The sequence below is a fragment of the Neolamprologus multifasciatus genome, chromosome 1 (assembly GCF_963576455.1).
Source record: "Neolamprologus multifasciatus chromosome 1, fNeoMul1.2, whole genome shotgun sequence".
In the NCBI taxonomy this organism is placed as follows: Eukaryota; Metazoa; Chordata; class Actinopteri; order Cichliformes; family Cichlidae; genus Neolamprologus; species Neolamprologus multifasciatus.
Window position 1 is genome coordinate 7876998 of NC_140439.1, and position 19297 is coordinate 7896294.

At 40.1% G+C, this 19297-nt stretch overlaps 1 protein-coding gene across 2 annotated transcripts in view; it reads left to right on the top strand.

Annotated features, from left to right (window-relative positions):
- LOC146525257 (protein kinase C-binding protein NELL1-like) overlaps positions 1–19297 on the top strand; it is a 788406-nt gene that overhangs the window by 254291 nt on the left and 514818 nt on the right. For both annotated transcript variants that reach the window (XR_014876049.1, XM_085172545.1), the window contains exons 16-17: positions 2348–2488; positions 12149–12342. Coding sequence is in view for 1 of the 2 variants with exons in the window: in XM_085172545.1 (XP_085028671.1) it covers positions 2348–2488; positions 12149–12342 (335 nt within the window). In the remaining variant the exon portion in view is untranslated. The remainder of the gene's footprint in view (positions 1–2347; positions 2489–12148; positions 12343–19297) is intronic.

Sequence of the window (19297 nt, forward strand, 5' to 3'; positions counted from 1 at the left end):
GGCACAGAAAAGAAGATCAGACACCAGCGAGGGAGGATAAGAAGGACAGGTGCAACAACATTGTCATCCCCTATGTAGCCGGTGTATCAGAGAAACTCAGGAGGGTTTTCTCCAAGCATGACATCCCGGTGTACTTCAGACCCAGCAACACACTCAGACAAAAACTGGTTCACCCGAAAGACAAAACGCCAAAACACAGACTTAACAATGTGGTGTATGCCGTACAGTGCAGCGAGGAATGCCCAGACCTCTACATTGGAGAGACCAAACAGCCACTTCACAAGCGCATGGCACAACACAGAAGAGCGACCTCCACAGGACAAGATTCAGCTGTCCATCTGCATCTTAAGGATAAAGGACACTCTTTCGAGGATGCCAATGTTCACATTTTGGACAGAGAGGACAGATGGTTTGAAAGAGGAGTGAAAGAAGCCATCTATGTCCACTGTGAGCGACCATCTTTGAACAGAGGCGGTGGTTTACGACACCAACTCTCTGCCATCTATAATCCAGTTTTGAGATCCCTTCCCAGACGCCTTAAGGCCCACTCACATCCTGGGCCATCTGACCTCAGGAATTCGCATGATAAGGTGGGGCCAGGTTTCACAATGAACTCACCCGAAACTCTGGCTGATTGGGACCCACACCCAGTTCCACACCTTGGCTCAGGCGATTAGAGGATCATCAGGGGGTCCTTTTGTCCCTCTGTGGGGGGACACTCCCACCAGGGTTATATCTGGGACTCTCCACCATTTGACCTTAGAACTGAAGAAGCCTCTCGGATGAGACGTGAAACGTCTTCAAGTAACTTAAAGAAGTCCAGACGCTTTTCTTTGCAAGCTCCTTTGACTACGATGACCTGGATGACTGAGAACCTTCACAGACATCATAGGCAAGATGTCACTTCACAGTGTAACTGTGTCAGGCAGATAGATCCACTGCAGATGGCAACACCCCGACAAGAGCTGCAGTTTAGCAATCTACAATTTGGCTAAACATTACAATTTTTCCATAGTCAAACTCACTCAAATCCTTACACATGCCCATTTTTCCTGGTTCTAACACATCAACTCTAAGGACTAAATGTTCACGTGATTCCTAAAATATCCCACCTACTAAAAGGAGCCAAGAGATAATTAGTTATTCAGTTCCCGTCAGTGGTCATAACGGTATGCCTGATTGGTGTAATGTATTATGGAACGATCTGGAGGCCTAACAAATTGAACACAATATTTTTCATGATATTTCTTCATCCAAGCCATCCTGCTAAAAAGGTTCGCACACCTTTGTTAATATGATTTCTATAGAAGCTTAAAATATGACATAATTGCTGGTTTTAGTACATACATGAACAATGGATTGCCCTGTCACTGGCACTCTTATATGGAGCAAAACTGTTTGCACTTTGGGCTTCCCCTTAATCACAGGCTTAATCTGCAACACTATCAGGCTGAAGAAGACAAAGCCCAGCAGATTTCAGAAAGTGTGGATATTGACTTATTTTGATCATATTACCCTACACCAACAAGTCATGCATGGAGCTGCACTGATACATTGACATGCAAGAAACAAAATCCAAGTTTACAGTAAAGCAAGAGCTGCAAGATGAAGCACTGTATATTTGCCACTTACTTCTATTACAAGCCACTTTTCTGTCACATGCACTACACAGGCAAGTTGCTAAGGAAGTAGAGCTGCAGCTCAGTCCCCGGCTCCTCCACATGCAGGGCCTCAGGTTCTTTTCTAAAGATATGTTTCTCTTTTTTCGAGAAATATTGCCAACTGTAATTATCGTCATGTACTGGTAAATCATTTGAGTTGTCACATAGTGTGTACCTCCTCGAGTCAACTGTATATCACTGCTGGACTTGGGAAGATATTTAGGTTGTTAATTTTTACAGTGCAGTGCTCACACCATAAATAATGGATCAGAGAGATGTACTCTCCCAGGAAGGTGCAAAGACCTAACACCTCTGGGGTGAGCCTCTGTATGCATGCTGCACACCAGAGACAAAGTGTGAATGAGCAAGGAGAAGAAATAGAAAGGGGGGAAAAAAGGGCGCTACTGGAAACAACTCTGCAGCCAAATGGTGTGATTTCTAAGAGACTTTGATCCCTGCTGCGGCAGACAAGCTGGAGATGTGTTTGGCTGTCTAATGTGGGCATCCGCTGACCCAGCTCTGCTGTTGCGGCAGTGGTTTTTGTTCTGATTGGCTGAACCGTCGCAGATCAAAGAACAGGCAGAACATCAAATGACACAAAATGAGCTGAAGTTTCAGGTTCGCGCTTGTTGCCAGGAAAATGTTTTGACTGACAGTGATGTTGCTGCGTGTGTTCGTGTCCTCAGATATTGACGAGTGTGCAGAGGGCCTGATTGAGTGCCACAACCACTCCCGCTGTGTCAACCTGCCTGGCTGGTACCACTGTGAATGCAGAAGTGGTTTCCATGACAATGGCTCCTACCTGCTCGACGGGAGCTCCTGCATCGGTGAGCATACACTGAATTGAAACTTATCACTACTTGAAACATCACCTCCTCAGCTTCTGTGTGCCCGCCACCTAGCAGCTGTAGACTCGTCTCTTTTTCTCTGTCTAATTATACTGTTACTTTCTATCTTCCATCTCTAAACCTAAGCACAGAATGTGATGTTGTGTATTGGTTTAGCACTTTTGTGTTTGATTTAACATGCCCTCTATGGGACAACCAGTCTAATTAAAGGTCTTGTCACCTTTAGAGCTCGAGATCCAACCGCTTGGTGTGAGCTATTCATGGGAACACATGTCGGCCTTGTGCCATTGTTATAGTTTTTGTGTTGGGGGAATTTCGCCAGCCAATAACAAGAAACAGTATTGGCATTTTTTGTGCTATTTGCTTTTCCCATGGCTGAACAAAAACCAAAGTTTATTTTTCCTAAATTTTGAGTGGTTGGGTGTGACTCACACTTTGGTTACATAGGTTACTGTGAGGCTATTTTATGTGGAAGGTTGCTTTGAGCTAGTGTTTAGCAGATTTACACTACATTGCCAAAAGCATTTGCTCATCTGCCTTCATATGTATATGACTTGACTGACATTCCATTCTTAATCCATAGGGTTTAGGAGGTTTAGGAATGTCTTTATGGGAATTTTTGACCGTTCTTCCAGAAGCAGATTTATGAGGTCAGTCACTGATGTTGGACGAGAAGGCCTGGCTCACAGTCTCTGCTTTAATTTATCCCAAAGGTTTTCTGTTGGGTTGAGGACAGGACTCTGTGCAGGCCAGTCAAGTTCTTCCACACCAAACTTGGTCATTTGTGTCTTTATGGAGCTTGCTTTGTGCACTGGTGCACATGTTAGAACAGGACAGGGCCATCCCCAAACTGTTCCCACAAAGTGGGGAGCATGAAATTGTCAAAAATATCTTGGTATGCTGAAGCATTAAGAGTTCTTTTCACTGGAAGGGGCTGAGAACAACTACTTAAAAAAGAAACATACCACAATTTCCCTCCCTTTCAATCACCAAATTTTAGATTTTACACAGTGCAGTCAGACAAGGACCTCATCTATCAGATGAGGCATCCTATCACAATACCACACTGGAATTTACTGGGCTCCTGAGAGGGACCAATTCTTTCACACATGTTTTTAGAAGCAGTCTACATGCCTAGTTGCTTAATTTTATACACCTGTGCCCATGGAAGTGACTGGAACACATAAATTTAATGATTTGGATGGCTGACTGAAGACTTTTGGCAATATAATGTAGCTAATGTTTAATTTGATTAAGATCACATTTGTTAATAGCAACAGAACTTGATTAAACAGTAGCTGCTCGCTGATTCCTGATCCTGTGACATCAGTGCCTCATTTTATGTTTATTTCCCACATTCTTCCTTTACAAGAACAGAAGTTCAAATAAAAATTTCTCAAAAAATTCAAGCCATTGCTTTGCTTTTTTCTTTTTTTTTTCTTTTTTTTGCCCATGCACCATTGCAGAGTGTAATAGGTGTAGCGAACAGGATCGCTTGGCTGAGTGAAATGCTTTTGCCTTGATTTAACCTTTAAATCATATTGCAACATCAGCAGTCTGGTGTTGATTTATTTACTTGAAGAAGAGAGACACGATTTCAGTTGATTCCCTTCCAAGAGAGTGAGTTTCACTTCAACTCAGTTCTGAAGGAAAGCGATAAGAGAGATGTACCAGAAATGTCAGACTTTAACCAACAACAGCTTTGCATCACATTAACACACAGACTGAACACCCACCTCATATTGCCACACTACAAATGTTTTGCCATTATGATGTCCTATTTGCTCATTCAATTAGTGATTAAATCTTTTCATGCACAGTGACTTACAGGTCAGCACAACCACCTACTGCAAATATAATTCATGTTGGTCTCCAAAATACAAATAAAAACTTGTAGTATCTCAAATCCAGTTTTTCAGGTTTTTGCAGTTTTGTATACTTTTGCCAGGTATTTAGACAGTGGAGTGAAAGTGTTATTTCCCTCAGTGGTAATATTAAAGGAAAAAATGACTACAGCTATCTGCTTGGTATCAAAAATACAGCCCATATAATCTTGCAGCTCTGAAATGATGGTGGCTTGGTTCTACATTGATATTGGCAGCTGCAGAGAGCTTACATCAGCTGCTGTGGATCGTGATGGTTTCAGTTGTTGTGAATAAAGCATCAGGAACTGCTGTAGAAAATCCTTCTTGCAATATAATCCACTTCTCCACTCTGGTTCTTAATTTCAACACATTCCACAAAGCTCCTTCCCTAAGTGCACCGCTTTTTTTGGTGTCATATTTTTCCTTGTACTTCTATCAGAAGAAGTAGTACTTATTTGATCAAGTGTCTAGTGGCACAACAAGAAAACACTGTGTAATGAGATGTCTTTATGATAATATGATGCATAAATATGGTTGATTGCCTTCATCTAATGGTCTTTAGTTACTCTGATGTGCACATTCAGTCATGAGTCTTCAAGCAAGTCTAACTGGATGTTAACTTTCTTGTGTTCTGAGGCTTTATGACTGGAAATTTGGTGTATGCAGTGGTGTGATTAGTGAAAGCACTTGTGTTGCTTTCTAGGCTTCATAAATGTGGATGGTACATGTCTGATGCGTTTGAGTGCATGTTGGAGAGATAGTATATCCGCCACCTTTTCTCGCCCAATTTACAGTATTAGGCTGGAAGCCGGCAGGGGAAATAAGTACAAATGACATTTTAACAGGATTTTCCCCCTTCCACAATATCCCTCCAACAGCCCTTCATGAGTCAACTGAACATAAAGTAGCATTTTGTAATAAGAAAGCCAGCTCGAAGCAGGGAGCAGCAATACTAGTCAGTTAACCACGTTGTTGGCTCTGTGTTTGCCAAGAGCGTGTCACCACCACCTGTGCGAGTTACTCCTCGTCATTATTTTTTTACAGAATATCCAACAGATTAACAATAAAGGTTTGTGGGAGCAACAGTGTGGAGATGGAAAACTTCAAAGACTTTTGATGAACCAGCACCCTCCCTAAATGAATATCTATGAGATATGATTGCTCTCATATTTTCGTACACAGAACTGCTTCTATGTGGCTAGCTTCTCATTCACTTGTTTGTTTGTTTTTTTTCATTAGCCACTGAGATCTATGCATAAAATGCCAAATCCTGTCCTTTTACTGATATTGGGTTAAGGAGGTGGGAGTAGAACTCAGAAAAAAGGAACACTTGGAAAACACTTCAGAGCTCAATGGGGGGAACAAACACTCATGATATCTAAACTGACATGGATCGAGTAATGTGATAGGAACAAAGGGATGCTACATTGTTAGATGGAAATGGAAATGATCAACAGAGGGCGGAATTCAAAGACATCCCAAAAATCAAAATGAAAAAATGGTGCAACCCTTTCATGTCTGTCACATGTGCTCAGGGTGAGCCTGCTCTCATCTGTGAGAAACACAGGTCGCCAGCGGTGGACCTGTGCTAATTCTGATATTCTACGGCAAATGCCAGTCGGGCTCCACGGTGGCAGGCAGTGTGCACAGGGCCCACTAGAGGACGTTGGGCCCTCAGGCCACCCTCATGCCATCAGTACTGACGCTCACCCTAGCCAAACAAAACAGTCAGGAAACATGTGGAGGGAAAAATGTCAGAGGTGTTCCCTACCCTGCACCCTTGCAGCCATGCAGGAGATGGCTAGGGACAAGAATTAGAGACTCTTTGTACAAATGTAAGTAATTGCATATAGCAAAGAGGTTAGGACACACAAATCTAATACTCAAATAGCTTCACTTTAACATATTACTTTAAAATAAACTGGAATAGGTTCCGGTTATGTGGTGGCAAAAATAACTCAAGTGGTAATCAGTCGGAAATATTCTGTGTTTTGGCAAAAAAGGAAATTAGGGAATTATACAGTGTTGGTGGATGTGTGCCCTGTGATAATGGCTGGTATGAAAAGGACGTGTCACTTTGGGTTTTTTATATATATATATACATATATATATATATATATATATATATATATATATATATATATATATATATATATATATATATATATATATATATATATATATGTATATATATGTTTTGTTGTAACATTGGTATTAATTTCTGTCTTTGAACATAGAGCAAATGACTCAGCTGCTCTGAGGGCATCCTGCTGTGTGACACATGGATCTACAAGAGTGTTTTATTTGTGAAGCCACTAAGTGCACTCTGCCTCAATTTGGGCGTGAGAGGGCCATTAATCAGCTGTCACACAGGCGCTTCAAACACATCCGCATAGTCTGCCTTCCTCTCTCTGTCATATTGTGTTTTCTCACGATAGATTTCACTGCTTTCTTAGTTCTGTGTGTTGGCTTGGCTAAACCACGTCGCGATGCCCCAGGCAAAACACTGTATAGTGTTGCATTGTGCCACGCAACTCTGCTGTGGTGAGGCTGTGACTGAAAGCTGCATGGGCTGCATTTTGACAGTCGTTCATTATGCCTAATGCTTTAGGGGGAGACAGGTGGCTTTAATAAACAGATTGTGAATAAAGATGAGGATAATACCGCATAAACTCGCACTGTCTCCCTGCAAGACAGGGTTTCTGCATCATTTTCCCTCTCTCTGTGGTGTACGTGACCTTTTCCATATGGACTGCCTGGAGACATACCAAAGAAAAATAGTGTAAATACTAAAATACCCAAGCTTTCTGAAGCTCTATAATTACCAGCATCTGTCAGAGGGATTTAGTAATTTGTGCGCTTGTTGTAAATGTGTGTTATCATGTACATACGCAGGATTAGTGCTTTCATGTGTAACAGCACATTTAACTGCAAGTGTAAGTTCTACATGTGATTGGCTGTGCTCAGATGGTTACTCTAAAGGGCTTTTTGTATTTAGTCGTCTTTCGTAGGCCACATGTGAGAGCAGGCTTCATCTGTGAGCAGCAGCTTGTGGCTGAATGTGGCGAATGTAGCATGAAGAGCATTAATCCTCCACCAGCAGAGGTACAGTGTGTCTGACTGGCTGATGGGGATTTCATTTAGCGTATGCAAATAGTCTGTTGCTGGCACAATAAATTCCCGACTGCGCCGCTTTCTGATCTCTGTCTCTCTGTATCGTGCAAACTTGATACTGCAACCAATTAGAGCGCTATACATTAAGCAGTGTCACCATTGTTAGGGATGATTTGGCAACAGGCACTGGCCAAGATTCATGTATCCACACAAAGCAGGTCTGCCTGCTGGGTACCACTCATCATTTTCCACCAGCAGTAACATAAATATATGTTGCATGGTGTTAACAGTCTGAGCAACTTGTGCCAGAGGTGCTAAAAATGTCAGTCTAACACTCCAAAGGTACAAGTCATGTGTTTTTGTTGCTTTAGTGTGTCCTTTGATAACATTACACTCTTATAGCAAGTTAATATTAGCTCGTAAGCACTGATTGAGGTAGCAATAAATCGCCTTACATTTGTTTGGCTGTGTTTTTCACTCACAATTCATAAAGCAGTACAAACTTTACAGCTGCCCCTGATCAGCTGTGTTATTTAAGATGCACTCTGGCACTCACTACAAACACCTTTTCAATTCAATTCAATGTAATTGTATTTATACAATGCCAAATCACAGCAACAGTTGCCTCAAGGTGCATTATACTGTAAAGTAAAGACCCTACAATAATACAGAAAAACCCCAACAATCAGAAAATCCCCTATGAGCAAGCCCTTGCAAACAGTGGGAAGGAAAAACTCCATTTTCACAGGAAGAAACCTCTGGCAGAACCTGGCTTAGGACCATTTGGAGGGAAGGAGAGAGAGAGAGACACTTTACCATCTAACTGTACTTTTGTGAGTATGCACAAACAGTGTTGGGAAGGTTACTTTTAAAATGTATTCCATTACAGAATACAGAATACATGCCCCAAAATGTATTCTGTAACGTATTCCGTTACGTTACTCAATGAGAGTAACGTATTCTGAATACTTTGGATTACTTAATATATTATCATGCTGTTTACAACTACGTGAATGTACTATTGCTGTGATTTATTACTGTTACTGAAGGTCCGCAGCTCCGAACCGTAGTAAAGGGACCTCTGGCGGGTTCCGTGTTGGGCTCGTAGCCGAAAAATAGCTTTACTTTGTTGTGTGGGTCAACTTTGCTTGCCAGAGACAAAGAGAGGCGTTGAACTTATTTTTTCAGAGGAAAACACGAACACAGCGTACAGTCGAGTCTTAATAGCTTACTTACAACTGGGCTTGTCAGGCACTCTTCTTGGCTGCAGTGGTTATTATTATATTTACATGCTTCCAGCTCCCGTTTTTGCTCGATGACAACTCTACTTTTCCACTCTCCTTTTTCTCCCTCCTCCAAAGTAACTGTATTCTAAATACCACCTTTTTAAGCGGTAACCGTAACGGAATACAGTTACTCATATTTTGTATTTTAAATACGTAACGGCGGTACATGTATTCCGTTACTCCCCAACACTGTGAACAAAGCTATAGCTCAATAAAGGGATCTTTACTGCAGCCAGCTTCTTAATATCTGTGCTTTAAAAACTCCCCATTCATCTGTGTCTTGGTGGTATTAAAGACATGTCTAAAACTGTGCACATGCCTTCTTGTTTGAACCATGATGTTGATGTCTGTTATTGATTTGGGGGAAATAGTTAAAGGCCTAATTAAGACATGGCTCTAGTAAGCCATGTGAAATATTCATGTGGGACATTTTCTTTCTTACATTTTCTGTACATGTAATTCCTATGAAGCAAAAGAAAAACCTGAGATTTTCTAAATGCTTAGTTTTACACAGTTTTTTCTACTTGTGTGATGTCAGTGGGGGCAAATATTGCTATGATGGTCATCTCAAGCACACAGTTCTGGATATGGAATAGAAACCACCTTTCTTTTTGTGAGGAAAAGTCATAGTCAGATGGTTACCATCGAGACAGAACAAAAAAAATAGTTTTATAGACCAGAAAATAGTTAAAGTAAACAAGTAAGATGTAAGAATCTGTACATTAAGTGGACTGGTACTTATAGAAATGTTTGTTCTACTGTAGTTGAGCATTTAAACCACTTTTTTACTACAAGCCGCATTCATACAGTACTTTGGTCTATGCCTTTAAGTATTTTCTGATTATCACACTCTGGCACAATTTGGAGTTTGGGATCTCACTCAAGGACACTGAAGTTCAAATCGCTGCCCTTCCAATTGGTAGACAGCCTGCTCTACCTTCTGAGCCACAGCCGTCACATAGTGAAATGTTGGATGTTGTGTATGATAACATGCTTCCCTACCACTGATGCGTCAATTGGATTTGAGGCCGGAGTACCCCACTCTAAAGATGTGTTAGTTGTTAGTTTTATGCCAGATGTGACAGGAGCCAAACTTTACAAAAAGTTCCAAAAACCTTTATTTGGAACTAGTATTTGGGAATCAAGATGTGTTTTTTTAGCAAATGTGAGACAAGCTTTTGTGCTCTTTTTGGTCAGCGGTGGTTTTTACTCTCCCAGGGGTGACCTTTGCCCAGTCTCTTTCTTGTGGCTTTTTTTTTTTTCAGATAGGTTCCAGGTGTGTTTGGATAGCTTTTTTCTCTCAAAATTTCTCTCAAATAATAAAATAATCATTTAAAAACTGTATTTTGTGTTTACCTGTGTTATCTTTGTCTAATATTACAATACGTTTGATGATCTGACACATACACAGGTGACAAAAGATAACAAAACAATAAAAAAATAAGATCAGCAAAGGGGCAAGTACTTTTCACAGTACTGTATACAAATTAAAAAACAAAGCTGAGGCAGTGTAATCATGCAGAGCTCAGTCTGGCATGTCCAAAAATCATCTGATGGAAATGTGAACAGTAAGAATCATGAAGGAAACATGGTGATGTGGAAATCAGTCTTCTTAACCGTGCTGACGGTCATCACTCACCTTGAGTCCAATGTAAATTGACCTGTTGACTATTTTCCTCCCAGTGGGAGTACAATGCTTCAGTATACAGTAAATCAGGAATTTAACTATTTATAATGTAGTTTCAATTTTTCTTTCTGCTTTTGCAATTTGCTCCTGTAACACTGCTAGCATGCGGCCAGTACCGAATGAATGTGATTGATGACTTCAGGCAGCAGGCTCTAGCAGGGAAGAGGAAAAAAACAAACTGCTGTTAAAAGAAAATTGTTTTTTCCCTTTTTCTCCGATTACTTCACATTTAGTGGGGATAAAGTGAGTTAAATTATAGGGCTTTGTAATAGTTATGGACAGACATTTGGCACCTACCTTCCTGTGCCATGCTGATAAAGAAAAGCAGAGAAAAATGCCATCTGCTCTCTCTGTTATGATTAGTTTGTTTGATCTCAAGTGGGTAAAAGTGGGAAAGAAGCTGACTGAGCAGATCCTTTGATGATTCGGCCAAATGGGCTAAGAGAATATAAACGAAGTGGCTAAAGCTATGATTCCAGTATGTATGCAAAGTATAATCTGCCTGATGCCAGCACTCTGGCTGCTCCTCCCTAACTGACCACAACTTGTCAATTCAGTTGCTGCCACTAAAATAACTAAATGCTGTAATTTGACGGAGTGACTGCACTTGGGAGTTAAAATAAAGATTTGTAAACATCATAAATGTCACATTAGATATTTTCCAGAATCCACAATAATGTGCGGGGGAAAAAATCGAACGTGCATGTACACCACATCCCCCACACGGTAAACATTCCCATGTGTAGATGTGCAAAATAGTGCATTTTGTGTTGTAATACATGTGCTTCATTTGATATCAAGGACCGGATAAAAGAACACGATTGTTCTTCGGGGGGAAAAAAAGGTTAATCTTGAACATAATCCATTCATTGTAATTAATGTGTACTTGTGCTTCTACTAACAGGTGTCAGGCACGAAGAAAGGCTGCAAATTTATAATTTAGACAAGCAAAGTAGTAGAGTTTGCACAGTGCATTTTGATTAGAAGCTAAATATGCCCTTTGTCATGTATCTTAAAAATAATTAGAGAGCAAAATAATATTGTTTTTGTATGCAGATGGTCCTGTTAGAAAAGTCAAGGAAAAAGGAATATTACACCATCCCACGAGAGGAGTGTGATAGTCTAAAATAAAGAGAATCAGAATTATAAAGATTAATGTGTGAGGGGGGGAAAACTTGGATATTCGCTGAATAAGAATGGAAGACATGTAAATACTAGCATACTTTGAAATCAGATTTATCAACAAGATAATCCCTGTGATTTTAGACCAAGTTTACCTCATTATTATCATTACCATTGAGCGTTCAGACTGAGAACTGCCTTTAATTGCACCTTCAGAGAAATAAATATAATAAATGAATGAGGTGGTGGCCTTTGTGTATTGGGAACTTCACTGGTTTCATTATCCAAACTGTTGCGCCTTCTCACAAACATCGTCATATTTAGATCTGTGGTGTGATGAGGTCCGTCTTTGCAAAGTGAAACACGAACAAAAACGTCTGACGTTGGTAAATTCAGTCAAACACACCCCGTCCCTAACTGGTTTTATGACTTTATGATCTCAGTTTCTTTCTCTTCCATTGATCTTTTATTGACCCTTACTGTTAGTCACACAATTACATTTACAGAACTAACTTTAAACAGAAGACCGGCATTTATTTACTATGGATTACTCTCTGTTTTCCAGACATTGACGAGTGCAGTTTGCAGACACACACCTGCTGGAATGACAGTGTGTGTGTGAACCTCCCAGGAGGCTATGACTGTGTGTGCACATCTGGTCCAGGCTGCAGTGGTGACTGCCCACAGGAAGAAGGAATGAGGCGCAATGGAGAAGATTGGAAACCCAGCTTTGATCGCTGTGCTGTATGCTCCTGCAAGGTATAGAACATGATCACGTGCATACACATTTATTGCAATAAGCGATACTGTTGTTAACAGTGGATTTTTTTTTTTAACTTTTTTGAAGTTTTGGCCGAAACTTCAACCAGGAACTGAAAGTGATCCATAATCTTGTCTCTGACCTCCCATGAATGAGTTTTTATTATGACCAGGTGTATTATGGGTGGATCATAGCTTTTTGGTCATCCAAGGACAGTAAAAAATATATATAAAACCATGTGAGCACCAGTCAATAGTTTGACATTCAATTCAATGCAGTTCAATTTTTATTTATACAGTGCTAAATCCTTACACCTCAAGGAGCTTTATATTGGAAGGTAAAAACCCTATAATAATAGAGAAATGACTCCCAGACTAGATTGATTTTAAATTTGATTCTGGATTTAATAGGTAGCTGATGAAGAGAGGCTAATATGGGAGAAATATGCTCTCTCTTTCTAGTCCCTGTCAGTACTCTCACTACTGCAGTTTGGAACTGAAGGCTTTATAGGACACTTTAAAGACAATAATAATAATAATAATAATAATAATAATAATAATAATAATAATAATAATAAATTACAGCAGTTCAGCCTAGATGTGATAAATGCATGAACTAGTTTTCAGCATCACTCTGAGACAGGATGTTTCTAATTTTTTATGTTTTTATGTATATAAGACATTCCTTCTGTTTAGCTAATTGCTGTGTGTCATCTGGATTATATAGATAGATATATAGATAGATAAAGCTGGGTATCATCTGCATGCCAGTGAAAATGTATGCTGTGGCTTTCAGTAATACTGCCTAAGGCATAGGTGTCAAACTCTGGCCCGCGAAGCCATACCAAATTACTATTAGAGCTGGCCTACTGGTATTATACAGCTAATATATACAGTGTTGGGAAGGTTACTTTTAAAATGTATTCCATTACAGAATACAGAATACATGCCCCAAAATGTATTCTGTAACGTATTTCGTTATGTTACTCAATGAGAGTAACGTATTCTGAATACTTTGGATTACTTAATATATTATTATGCTGTTTACAACTACATGAATGTACTATTGCTGTGATTTCTTACTGTTACTGAAGGTCCGCGGCTCCAAACCGTAGTAAAGGGACCTCTGGCTAATACGGTGGGTTCTGAGTCGGGCTCGTAGCCGAAAAATAGCTTTACTTTGTTGTCTGGGTCAACTTTGCTAGTGAGAGAGAGGCATTGAAAGGCTGCTCCAACAGAACTTATTGTTTTTGGAGGAAAACACGAACACGGTGTACAGTCGAGTCTTAATAGCGTACTTACAACTGGGCTCGTCAGGCTCTCTTCTTGGCTGCAGTGGTTATTATTATATTTACATGCTTCCAGCTCCCGTTTTTGCTCGATGACAGCTCGTACTTTTCCTTTTTCTCCCTCCCTCGCTCACAGACACATAACGTGTATGGCAGTCCATTCTCCCTGCAGCACGGACTACACTGCCTATGATGCTACATTCTTTAGAGCTATACCTGTAGCATTCTGCCTATTAGCTTAGCACAACAACAACAAAAAGGCCTCTCTCAGCCAGGAAACACGCAGAGAGAGAGCGTCACCCTGTAACCATGGCAACCGTAACGCTGCCGCCTGGAACGACAGAACATAGCTGTCAAACAAAACCCAAACAGTCCTGACCCGCCACAATATGAAACAGGGAAGTACCGCCGTGTAATCCATTTATTTCAACAAAGTAACTGTATTCTAAATACCACCTTTTTAAACGGTAACTGTAACGGAATACAGTTACTCATATTTTGTATTTTAAATACGTAACGGCGGTACATGTATTCCGTTACTCCCCAACACTGAATATATATATTGTTTAGTATTAAGCTTTGCTTGTTCCATATTCAGTTTTTCAGCAAAACTTATTTGAGTCCATAAGAAAAGATTCATTCTTATATCTAGAGGAAGATTTTTTTTTTCAATAAATATTAAGGTTAGCCCGCGACTTTGTTCCAGTTTTGAATTTTGGCCCACTGTGTTTTTGAGTTTGACACCCCTGGCCTAAGGGAAACATGTATAATGCAAATATTATTGGCCCGAGCACACCACCCTGTGGAATTCCACAATTACTAATCGAATAATACAAAATTACACTTATCATCAGATACTTATCAAATCATTGACATAACAGTCATTTTCCATGAAATTTCATCAATTTAATAAATTGTAATTCTATAAAATACATTTGATATTCCAAAAATTACAGGCGCACTGGAAATGCAGCTGGCTTTATAAACGTGGGAGCAATACAATACTGAAAATACAGTCACAACATGAGTAACATGAGTAACATGTGCACTGGCTGTTCAGTGAACTCGAACAGTAAATGCTGAAAGTGGAGTTGGGTTAGTAGGGAACGCAGAAAAATCTCCTCTTCCATTAGTTTAACCTCTTTCTTAATTTCAGTGAATTAGTTTTGCAATTTTTGCTGGCCTGATCCTATCGCACAGTTTCCTGTGCTTCCATTGTTTTTACTCTGAATATTTCTACCACAACTGTGCTCCTCAGTTGAGAGTTAACAAAGAGAAGAGCAGAAGCCAGTCTCATTAATGCATGCTGGCTTTGTCTCTGCATTCAGACATGACAGCTAAACTTTTTCAGCTTCTCTCTCTCACTCTTTACAACAATGCAGCTGGAGATCCATAATCGTGTCTCTGACCTCCTGGAAAAATTTTACTGTATCTGAGGTTCAATAAATGATAAAAAAACTTTGCCAGCAGAGGCCAGACAGATCAATAACAGAGGCTTGCAATATCAGCATCAAGTCTGTTACTGTTACCCATCTGGATCTATAAACAAGATTCATTATTTTACAACAGTAGGCAAGGCATATATTAGTTATATCTCTATGCTTAATTCCTCTACTCCACACTATAATCTGCTCTGTTTAACAGCATGCAGAGCAGTAGTTTGACAGCAGCAGTCTGTGTTTTATAGGCTCGTAGGACAGGAAGTAGCCAGGAGTTCCTGTGCCAAAGTTGCATCCTGCTGATTCCAGCAGTAATCATTCACTGTCTGGAAGAACCTTTATTTGTAACAAAACAACAATATACTTAAGTAAAAGCTGAGATCTGGGAACAAAGCTACATTGTTACCAGCAGTTTGTCGAAATCCTCTAAACAACTCCATTGGAATCATATCAAAGATTAGCAAAGCTGTAAAGGTGGTGATATCAGCAATAAACTTAGTGGCTATGGTGTTGTAACAACTGATAAGAAGGATGAGCAAAACTATACAAATAAGACTTAAAAATTCTCTTTAACATCCACACATTGTGCCTTCTACACATCTCAAAACCTCCCCTAAGTATTTAGCACACATAGCAATTAAGTGTGTAGATTAATTTGGCTAATATATGCCAAGTTATGACACAAACACAAAGTATGAAACATTTCTGACCATTCATACCGTTCATACAAAAAAAATCCCCACGCTCTTCTCCCATCTGTTTATGATTAGCCTGCATTACAGTGTGACAAATATTTTTGGCATCTTAATGACTCTTTGATGTGCTCAGGAGCCAGAATGAGATGGTGCACTGTTGCAGCAGGAAAGTGGGATATTGATCAGATGTTTCTTTTTGAAGAAAGCATTGGAGTGTGAAATTAATCTAAATCAGACAGAGAGTTATTTGGCCTGAAATACCAGCTAAGAGCAGTTGTCTCAACGATGCTTTATCGGCTTATATATTTTGAAGTTTGCCACTAGGATATCTAATTTCTGCCCCGTTAAAAACTTTGGGTAAACTTTCTCTGGTACTTATAAGTTATGATGTTTCATTACGTTTCAAATTAGCATCAAGTTGGAAATTAGCTAAATGTTTGTGATAATGCAGCCAGTGTTGGGATTAATGCGTTACAAGGGAGTACGTTACTGTAATCACATTATAATTTGCATTGCAAGGGTTCTTCAGTTATGTGCACACGCAGGGGATAGAAAGAAAATTAAACATCAAGCAAATATGTTTTTTTCCTTCTGTTGCAATCAACTGATTTCAGTTCGTGTTTGGAGGAAGTGGGCCATGGGATTGCCAGCTTTTCAGCTGCCAGTTTTACAATGTAGCTCCATGCCGCGGGACTGTGTGCCAAGGTTCTCACAATTGGCCCCTTGTGTTGCAGAATTCCAACCAGAGGGGCCAAAGAAAATGTTGTCATCCTTGTCCGAAATGAGATGCTCCGATGCTCCCTCAGAGAATTCACGGTGTGGCTCACTGTTAGCCTTGGGGGAAAAGGACAACATAGCTTTTGCAGCTGACCTCGGCATCGTCCACCAGTAGGAGGGCGATGTCCTGGTGCCTTGCGTGGCCAACTCAATGTGCTCCATTGGTGCGACGACTGGAGACAGCATTGAGTTCTTGTTCGACAGGCTAGCCTGGTGGGCTAGCCTTTGACAAAGGCTTTTCAGGGTAAAGCGAGTGCAGTGTTCGCATGAACCCGTTGTGGAAACAGCCGCTTAGGCGTGTTGAACATCACACAGTCATCATGTGTATCTGAACCTGAGATTTTTCTACCGCAGGGGTGGAATTCTGGGCAGCTGGGCAGCAGTCATGCCATGTTAGGGAAGCTTGGTATAGCTGGCTTGGAATGGCGAGACAGCTAACGAATGTTTGAAAGAGAACTACCTGATTAATGCTAACACAACTGCTGGTCTTTGCAAGTATCTGCACAGACAGCATGCTAACAGAAAGCTAGCCAAGAAACCAGAGTGATTTTATAGTTGAGTGCATGCCAACCCCAGCCCAGCGACCAGAACCTGAACTTCAACAAGTAGCAAAAGCAGTGATGAACTGTCAGGACTGAAGCCTCTGTTTTTACCTGTTTATGTTTCTGAAATAGAATCACTCTGGTGATCATTTTGAAATTTCCTTGTCTGGTAGCGATTAACTGTGATAAACCATTAAATTAACAAATCTTACATTCAGAGCCAGAAAACCAAACCAAAACCAAATGCTTGCAATTGTGCAATCAGCAGCTGCAAATGTGAAAGAATTCAACGCAATCCCCAGGAAATCATTGGCTTTGCTGTTGTAGTTTTACTGTAGTGTGACATAAGTGACATAAAGAAAAGAAAAAGCTTTACTACAAGATTAAAATATACATGCTAAAGAGTCTTTCACTTACTTATGGATCCACAGGTACGTTGGTTTTTATTCCAGCTGTTGAAGGGGTGTTGAAGGGAAGTTTGATATGGGATGCTCACTGAATGTAAGCAAGCAGTGATCTGGTGTCTTGGGACCAGCAATGAAAATCGCTTGTGACTGTAGAGGAGCAACAAAGTTAGTGTAGTCTGTGAAAAGAGAGGGAAATTAAAGATGAACATATCAGAAATAACAGACTGAAAAAGCCACAAATTAGAAAGATGGTAAATGGACTGGTTCTTTTATAGTGCTTTTCTACTCTTCTGTGCACTCAAAGCGCTTTACACAACTTGTGCATTCATACCGATTCACGCAAGCACATTTTCTTAATGCTTTCTAACTAACATTCGCATTCATACTCCGATGGATGCATCGGAGAGCAATTTGGGGTTAGTATCTTGCCCAAGAATATTTGGCATGCAGACTAGGGGAAGCCAGGAATCAAACCACCAACCTTCTAATCAGTAGATGACCTGCTCTTCCGCCTGAGCTACAGCCAAAGATGACAGCGAGGAATACATTTGTGCAAACACACTGCCATGTGAAATGAAAGTGAGACTTAAAACCAAAGATCTTCCTTATTCAGCCTTAAAAAATGAAACAGATAATCAAGTTAAGTAAAAAAATAAATAACATTTTAGAGTTCTATAAAAGTTCTACAAAGATCAACAAGCTCCCTAAGTGAATTAATTTGAGAAAATTCCAACAATATTCTGTACGACTATGTTGTACAAATCATACCTCCTTAAAAGAAAGACTGCTGTCTGCAGTCATCAAATTTATCAAACAGTTATTATTGAAAAGAGCAGTAAAGTTGTTTTGATTGGCACAAATGCATGTCATTGTCATTCAGATGTGGTCGTATTCCTTGTACTAAAAAGAGCAGCCTGCATTCATATTTTCTGCCAGCACGATACAATTGGCAGTAATTTCCCCAGCAAGTCCAGGGTTGTAACTGTAAAGACCAAGGCCATCAGTACCGGCACCCCGGGACTCACAAGTTACTGTAGCAGGACAATATGCATCGATAAAACATTGGCTCTGTATTGCCCTTTTAATGGTATGCAGAATGACTTTATGGCCCTCATACATTTTCTAACAGCCTTTTTATGTAACATTTTTACATCTCCATTACACTGCCGTCCTGGGGCCAGACAGTGCTGGCTGTGCTGAGTAAAATGGACCATAAAGTTTTCTCCAGGTACAGACAGGGAGCCAATGACACAGCGGCTGGAAAGGCAGATCAGTCGGATTCTTCTGCATTTCACTTTGCCGCCCAACCCCTTCTAGTCTCATTTAGAGTGCTATTAAATTGCTTTTTTAAAATGGGAAAAAGTAAAATTTGTTACAAGAAAATGAAATCACCCATAGGTATGTTTCTACATCTTTAGTGTCTTTTAGCCATTTAGTGTTCTCTTGATGCTTATATTAGATTAAAAAAACTTAGTTTAAGAAAAAGAAAGACAAACATCACCAGAGGATTTTTTTATAGATGTTTTCAATTATTAATCAAAGTGTTAAAAAGGCTCTTTGTTATGCTCTTTGTTCTTCAGGCTCTTTGTTATGACACACACTATTGAGCTCTGGTGCGTCCCACTTCTATCAATGACACTTGAGATGCTTTTATATCTTGACTAGAACACATCTGTGTCTAACTGAAACAACTGGACATAAATAGGAAATGTAAATCCCTGTCAGTGAAGTTACAAAGTTTTTGTCAGTTTAAGTCAGTATGAACCTCAAGCCATATGTCGAGTGAATCATCTACTGAGATGATGA